Below are 8,444 nucleotides of genomic sequence, written 5' to 3' on the forward strand. Positions count from 1 at the left end.
TTACGCGTCCTTGTATTGTGCGGTATATGCAACACTATAACAACAAAGAAAATGGAGAAAGGACTAACTGAAATGATGCTTTTAGACATGACTAACGAGATTGGTAATCATGTGGGATTAAAGAAGTTTGGAGTTAAATTGGGATTTACTCTGATGGAGATAATTGAGTTTGAGAAGCTGAACAAGGAAAACCCGTTTGCGGGAACAATAAAGATGTTGAGTAAATGGCGAACAGACACAGAAATCAAGAATCAAATACCCAAACTGAAAACAGCCTTGAAGATAGCAGGATTGACAGAAGTTGCAAAATCATTTTCCGGAGGTATGTAGACTTTACCCTTACTTATATTAAGCCCACCTCCCCTTTGATTGAGTTCGATTCTACCTTCGATGACAAATTTCGCGCCATCAAATTAACGGTCGTATCGTACTAGATCTACTATCGTTTCCGGGTCAGTAAAATGTAGGCCTAAAAACCCTTTCTTTTTTTAATTTTGTGTATTTGTACAAACAATTGAATATCTATATATTCCAGTTTTCAGTGTAAGTTTTTTTTCTCACTTTAGTTAATTCTATATTCCACATCCACATCCGTTACACAAAGCATAAGCAATAAACAATAAAACTGAAAACAATTGCGCGCTCTAGCCTCTAGTCTAGCAGACAACTCTGTCTTGGTAACATTGTGATGACGGACGAAAAATGATCTGAAAAGGCATTCCGTCAAAGATTTATTGAAGAAAACCCAAACCCCCAAAATATAATGTTAGATTAGAAGTACCCTTGAAATACCGGTAGGTTTTGCAAATATTAACGTATTTAATTTCCATCATGGTCCCACATATTCAGTTTAATGTGTTGAATGAGTATCCGTGTGTGAAATGCTTTTAAGTACTTCATTGGTCTCCTGCAAGAATTAGGCCCTTACAGCCTTTTTGTGGACATCCAATAATTTCTTATTTTTGAATGGTCGAGCAATGCCCCTGATCCCCAAAGAAACTTGAGGAATAATGCCTTAATCCCACCAAGTCACTGCCTGTAATTGTACAAGTGTATATATATATATATATATATATACACTTAATCATATGAACTGCAATAAAAACAATTGTCAGCCTTTCAAATGAAAATATCGTTTGAATTAAGACGCGATGAAATCCAATTATAAGTTGATTTATGTTGATGTGCAGGGCTGTATACAACTCATATTTTGTTATTCAAACATCTAAATATATTTCATATATTTTTGAATATTTATATAATTTTTTTTCTCAGACCTGCTAATTAAGCTCCACCCTAAAAATGCTCCAGATCTCATATATCTTGTCACATCATCTGTCAATCATTAGTCAGCTAACAAGAGACAGTGGTATAAAAGCTTCGCAAGAGTTGACCACCAGTTTACAATAGACCATACAATATCAACATAGGAGTTGCTATGTCAGACGTTCCTTGTAGCATCGCAATGAATCAAAAGGTAATGCGGAGGTGTTGTATGAAAGAATGCAATTCTTGTGTGAGTATGTACTGAGCTGGGGGAAGTTTCAAAAGTAGTTCTCCTTGTGAGGAAATTAAAAAAAAGACTGAAACCACATTGTTCATTAAGTTTCAGTTTGGTTTGTAGATCATATCTACACATACAACATTCTCTCTACTGGCGTACAAACAGTAATTTTTTTTGTTTATGATAAAACAGACCCCGGATTGATTTGTATCACTTACGACCAGAGGCGGCGGAGCGACTTTCAAAGTGGGAGGGCACCAACAAAAAAGGGCACTTTCTGTGGAAAAAGGGCACATTCAAAGGGAAATCTCAAATTGAAAATATACAATTTTTTAGACATTTGTATACCCCTATATTGTGATTAAATTATCAGGGATGATTTCTCTTTTACATCATATAAAATATTGCTTAAGCATCATACTTTGCAGTTGGGTGTGATGGTCTGAAAATTCATTTGTGAGCGAGCAAAGCGAGCGAGGAAAAATTCAAAGAGTTGTGAGGTCGCAGTGCCCAAAAATACGTCTTATAAAGAGGAAACACCCAATCCTGATGGGGTTATAAGCTCATTGTCATGACGGAAGACTGAAAAGACCTTTGATTAGTTATATAATTATAACATCTATAAATGCGAGCGAGCGTAGCGAGCGAGCTTTGGGGAAATTGCTCTTAATCGCTTGAAATTAGGGGTACGTTTAATGATGAGAGGAAAAGGGGACACTTATCGAAAGGGATAAGACACTTAGTAAAAAAGAAAAGGAACACGTGTCAAAGTTCAAAGGCTTATTATCAGTGGTGAACATGGATCACTTCTTAGACCTAAAGAAAAAGAGGCACTCAACAGGGATGAAAAAGGCACTTATGAGAATGGGAAATGGGCATTTGTCGGCGAAAAAGGGCACCCATCAGAGTTTGATAGGGACATTTATAAGAAGTGAAAAGGGGCATTTGTGATAGGTGATTTGTGAAAAAGGGATAGGTTCCTTATTAGAAAGGAAAAGGGGTACGTATAATTGTTTAAATACTAATTATCAGAGGTGAAAAGGAGCACTGACCATATATGAAAAGAAGCACTTATGTGAATGAAAAAGGGGCACTGATAATAAAGGGAAATGTGCATTTGTTGAAAGAAAGGGGGCACCGATCAGATTTTAATAGTGGCATTTATCGGAGGTGAAAGGGGGCTTTTATGAGAAGGGGAAGGGGCACTTATAAGAACGGAAAAGAGCATTCATTATTAAGGAAAATGGGACGTGTCTAAATGAAAGGGGCATTTATTAGAGATGAAAAGAGCGCTTATCAGGAGGGGAAGGGGCACTTGTCAAAGTAAAACGAGTATCTCTCAGAATTTAATAGGGTCATTTACAAAAGGTGAAAGGGGCACTTAATAAAATGAAAAGGCGCATTTATGAGAAGGGGAAGGGCCTTTTGTTTAAATGGGGGCACTTATCATACGGAAAAGGGGCACTTATTAGAAAGGAAAGGGGGCACAATCTTAGGAAAATATAAGATGCGCTTATCCGAGTTAAAAAGGGGTAGTTATTAAAAGGGGTAGGGGCACTTCTACGAAGGACAAGGGGCACTTGTCAAGGCAAAAGGGGCACCTCTCGTATGTGAATAGGGCAATTACCAAAGGTGAAGGGGCGCTTATCAAAAGAGAAAAGGGGCGCTTCTCGTACCTGAAAAGGGGCACTTACTAGAGATTAAAGAGGGCACGTATGAGAATGAAGAATGGACACTTATTGCAAAGGAGAATGGGAACTTGTCGAAGGAAAATGGGTACATGTCAAGAAAAGGGGGAATTATCAGAGTTGGAAAGGGGAAGGGGCACTTTAAAAATTAATAGGGGCACTTGTTTAATAAAAGGGGCACTTTTTCTATGTAAAAAGGGGCACGTCTTACAAAGTTAAAGAGGCCCTTTTCTAATGTAAAACAAGGGCACTTTTGGGGTACTTGGAAAAAGTGGGAGGGCACTGTGACCCCCCCCCCCCCCCCGGAGCGCCGCCTCTGCTTACGACACTCAACTGGAATGTTGAATAAAAAAAGAACTTCAAAAGAATTAACCGGTAACGTCAAAGTCATCACTCTCATCCATTTGTCACAATAACAACTACTACATAAAAACATATAGGCCTACATAATTATAAGAACGATAGCAGGATGGCAAGAATTCAAGTATAATATGTGCATATTCATGGTGATAATGTCTGTCAATTTGCTTCATAAATTATAGATGTCTCTATATTTTTTAATTAAAACACTTACTAAATACGTCTCCGTCTGATTATTTTCATTATCATATCAATATGTACAACAGACCTTTGTTTAAACAAAAAGTTTGTGTTTTAACAGTGAAATAAATACTTAGATTAAAACATAAGCAAACTCGATTTTGCTGGCATACATCAAAATCAAGACTACAAACTTTTGATATTATTTGGCAATGTCTGTTGTATTCACACTCATCCATGTAACATATACAGTGCGTCCCAGAAAAAACGAAACCGAGAAGTATCGATGTTCTATCATAACTTTATCACAACTATAATTAATGAATGATACATATTTGGAAAGATTAGAGTCTCCTCTTTCATGTGATGCTACTCAGATAATGCATATTTCACGCATGAGTGATTAAAAGCAATTTGAAGGAAGGAAACCAAAAAGTAATTTGGCGGGCGGTATCTGAATTAAAAAAAAAAAAAATCATATTTCTAGAAAGTTCAATTTCTGCTCTTTCATATGATACCTCAATCAAGAAAAATGAGCAAGGAATAACAAAGTTCTGTTTGTTTAAAGCAGCCCCCACATTTTCATAATTTTAACAAACGAATTCGTTTTCACTGGGTGCCTGCCGTAGCAAAAAGCAGATTTGACAAAAGACTTAACTCCGTTTCGTTGACAATCAGCCATGCATGAAGACTCTCGTCTATGGCTGATTGTCAACGAAACGGAGTTAAGTCTTTTGTTAATTTCGTTTATTGATACGGCAGGCAGCCAGTGAAAACGAATTCGTTTAATAAAATTATGGATATGCAAGCACTACTTTAAACAAACAGAACTTTGTCATTCCTCGCTCATTTTTCCTGATTGAGGTGTCATATGAAAGGGCATAAACTCAACTTTCTAGAAATGTGAATTTTTCTTCGAAATTCAGATACCGCCCGCCAAATATCTTTTTGATTTCCTTCCTTCAAATTGCTTTTAATCACTCATGCGTGAAATATGCATTATCTGAGTAGCATCACATGAAAGAGGAGACTCTAATCTTTCCAAATATGTATCATTCATTAATTATAGTTGTGATTAAGTTATGATAGAACATCGATACTTCTCGGTTTCGTTTTTTCTGGGACGCACTGTATATCAGTAACTAGGTCCATGCACAACAGAATATATGATATACACTGTTTGTCATAAAGGTGGTATATAATTTTTTTCGAATTTTGAACGAAGGTGTATCTTGATATAATCTACAAGTCTATAGATTTTGGTGATGCTGCCCGTCTTTTATAGGGTCAAAGATAGATCATATTTTGATAGATGTCTTGTGTGCACTCTATTGTGCGGTCTTACTACATTATTTCTTGACAGATATCTTTCGAATGTTGTATAGAGGTGTATCTTGGTATAACCTACACGCCTCTATATTTTGGTGATGCTGCCCCCAATTTTCCGTTTTCTATAGGGTAAAGGGCCATATTTGTGTGCATGGTTTGTGTGAGCTCTACAGTGCGAGTCCAAAAAAAGTTTACACCTAGAAAATTGCTAATTGTTTTATAAATCATCTAGGAACAGTAAATCATTATACATCTTATGAAAGGGTATTTTATCCCGAATCTTTTAGTATCATTTTTGTGTGGTATTTGGTCACGCTTGCAAAAATCGACTTGCGCCAAAGTTGCTTATGTGATGTTTGAATAAAACGATTGGGATTTGGGTATCAATTCGGTCATTGCAGATCCAAATAAAATCCCTAACAAAATTAATAATGCCACACATATCAAATATCAACGAACATTCGTGCGTGTGTGTGCGTGTGTGTGTGTGACTTTGCTTCTACAAAACGCATATGCAATGCATCTCATTTGTTACTTTCAATGCATTCTCTCACTTTAATCCCAACATATTACATACTGTAGGCATCACTTTGGCGCAAGTCGATTTTTGCACTAAAAATGATACCAAATGATTCGGGATGAGACGCGCTTTCATAAGATGTATAATAATGTACTGTTCATATATGATTTTTTTTTTAAATTAGCAATTTTTTAGGTGTAAACTTTTTTTTTGACTCACACGGTGTTGGCGACATTCCTCAAGGGATTTTTTTCAAATTTTGAACAAAGGTTTATCTTAGTATAATCTTTTTGGTGATGCTGCCACCAGTGTCCAATGATTGATAGAGTCAAAGGTCATATTTAGCAGGAAGGCATGAGTGCACTTTGCAAACCACATTTTTTGATGAATTTCTTTCAAATTTTGTATAGAGATGTATCTTGAAAGAATCTACACATCTTTACTTTTTGGTGATGCTGCCCTCATGGTTCCATCCTTTATAGGGTCAGAGGTCATTTGACCCTTTTGTGCACTCTTACTGCCACATTTCTTGACGGATTTATTTCAAATTTTGTATGGAGGTGTATCTAAGTCAAATCGACAAATTATTAGTGTTTGATGATGATGCTACCAACGAACCTGTGTTCGTCTGTTATAGGGTCAAAGGTCATATTTTGGTGGGTTTCTAGTGTGCGCTCTGCAGGTTATAATTCGAGACGGATTTCTTTCATATTTTGTATGAAGATGTATCTTGGTACAATCTACACATCAACACTTTTGGGCAATGTTGCCCTCATTTTTTTCGTCCTTTATAGGGTCAAAGGTCATATGTGTTTAAAGCACTCTAACTGCCACACTTCTTGACAAATTATGTATGGAGGTGTGTATTAGTAATATCTACACATCTTTAGTGTTATTAAATAATTAGCAATTTTTCTAGGTGTAAACCTTTTTTTTGCTCACACGGTATAAGGCCACATTTATCAAGAGACTTTTTTCAAATTTTGAACAAAGGTTTATTTTGGTTTAATCTACATAGTTTTTTGGTGATGTTGCCACCTGTGCTCCGTCTGTTATAGGGTCAAAGGTCACATTTCGGTGGCTGTCTTTTGTGCGCTCTAACTGCCACATTTCTCGACGGATTTCTTTCAAATTTTCTATAGAGATGCATTATACTCTAACTTACACACATATTGTTTTTAAGATGCTGCTCCTAGTCTTGACAATAGTTTGAGTCCCTAGTGGTGATTTCTACGTCATCCTTTTGTTTCAGGGAGGGGAGAGGTGTTCTTTGTCCCACCTTCGAACATAAGGATGACAACAAAAAATCACTGTTACTGACGGGGGATGCATTCGCATTGCGCGGCAATACAGATCGCGATATTTCTAGTTAATGTTATCATTATTACAATTATTACTACTACTATTATTATTGATATTTCACTTCAATCACCATCTTCATAATTATTATCTTTTTTCTGCCATTCAGTACTTGAAAAAGAATCAGCAAAAATTAAAGCAAAGTTAAGGAAGGTCTCCGGTGATGGGAAAGAGGGCAAAGCCGGGACATCGACTGCAGTGGCAGAAAAGGAGGCTAAGAATAAAAAAACACCAGCGAAGAAGACGGCACAGAAAGGTACCAAGACCATGGAGACCAAACCGATATCAGCTAAGAAGGTGCCCCGTGATGGTCCCAAACCAGGTGGGTTAAACGTAGAGTCATAAGGTATTCAGAAACATCCCCTTTCCATTGCACTTAATATATATATGTAGAGATCTACTCCGTGAACTTTCCTTAGGCTAGCAATGATGCTTGGTTGAATTTTAACCAATGAACCCGAAATATATTCCTGGCAGTATTATGCCATCATTCATTTTGCGACATGCTATTTTATGCCCGAGGGTGGGCTAGCTAAGAATAAGGTAAAGACCAGTAATGGTCATGCGATTGCATTGTGAAAGAAACGTTGTGGAATCGATCAGAAAAGGTTGATCATCTAGCATCTAGCATCTGCAAGGTTCTGGAATCATCAAAATGATAAGAAATTTGGCCCATTCTTCGTAAAGTTACAAGCACTATACACAGAAAGATGTATATGGGACTACCCTATATCTCTCACCAGACCATGAGAGAAACAAATTTACCAAATATATGAATTAGTAGGCGGTTTCCCGGCAAATTTTTTATCATCATGTATTAGTAAAAACATATTCTTTCACATGATTGGTAATGAGAGATTCCATTTCATTTTTTGAAATTAGGGCGTTTCCAATACTGGTCTTTACCTTTGAGCTATACATGAACTATACAAAAGCGTTTCATTTGTTTGATTTTGTTGTTTATGTGATGATGATGATAATAATAATTATTATTACTATTGATACTTGTATTATTATCATCATCGTTATCGTTACCATTATTATCGTTATTATTATAACTATTATAATTATGACTAGTATCATTATTATATACTCTAATTTTTGTTTTTGTTCTTAATATTACTGTTTTTGTTAATATCATTGACTATTATTGTTATGATTATTATAATGGTTTTTAATTTTGCCCTTATCATTTATGAATTACCATTATTGTTATTATCATTATTAATATTATCATCATCATTTTTTTTAAAACTTTAAATATTATTTTTAGCCCAATGTTAGGATTGCTGTTGTCGTTAATATCATTATATATTAATGTTATCAATATAATATATTTATTATACTATAACCGTTATAGTTAATGTATTATTGTTATTAATATTATTATCAATATTATTAGTTTCATTAATATCTCATCATTAACTCATATCATTATTATCATTATTATTGTCATTGTTGTTATGATCGCTACTATCATTATCATTATCCACTGCAGTAGCAG

At 35.6% G+C, this 8,444-nt stretch overlaps 1 protein-coding gene across 1 annotated transcript; it reads left to right on the plus strand.

Moving 5' to 3' along the window:
* LOC105437484 lies at positions 1 to 7,285 on the plus strand. The gene is made up of 2 exons (XM_030979157.1): positions 1 to 322; positions 7,050 to 7,285. The coding sequence occupies exons 1-2, from the start codon at positions 52 to 54 to the stop codon at positions 7,283 to 7,285; spliced, it is 507 nt and encodes a 168-aa protein (XP_030835017.1). The 5' UTR covers positions 1 to 51.
* The last annotated feature ends 1,159 nt before the right edge of the window (positions 7,286 to 8,444 follow it).

The sequence above is a fragment of the Strongylocentrotus purpuratus genome, unplaced genomic scaffold (genome assembly GCF_000002235.5).
Source record: "Strongylocentrotus purpuratus isolate Spur 01 unplaced genomic scaffold, Spur_5.0 spur5_scaffold_10, whole genome shotgun sequence".
Classification (NCBI taxonomy): Eukaryota; Metazoa; Echinodermata; class Echinoidea; order Camarodonta; family Strongylocentrotidae; genus Strongylocentrotus; species Strongylocentrotus purpuratus.

Coding starts and splice junctions, on each gene's coding strand:
- LOC105437484 (XM_030979157.1), top strand. CDS start 52: ATGGAGAAAGGACTAACTGAAATGATGCTTTTAGACATGACTAACGAG. Junction 323..7,049: donor TGCAAAATCATTTTCCGGAG/GTATGTAGACTT, acceptor TCTGCCATTCAG/TACTTGAAAAAGAATCAGCA.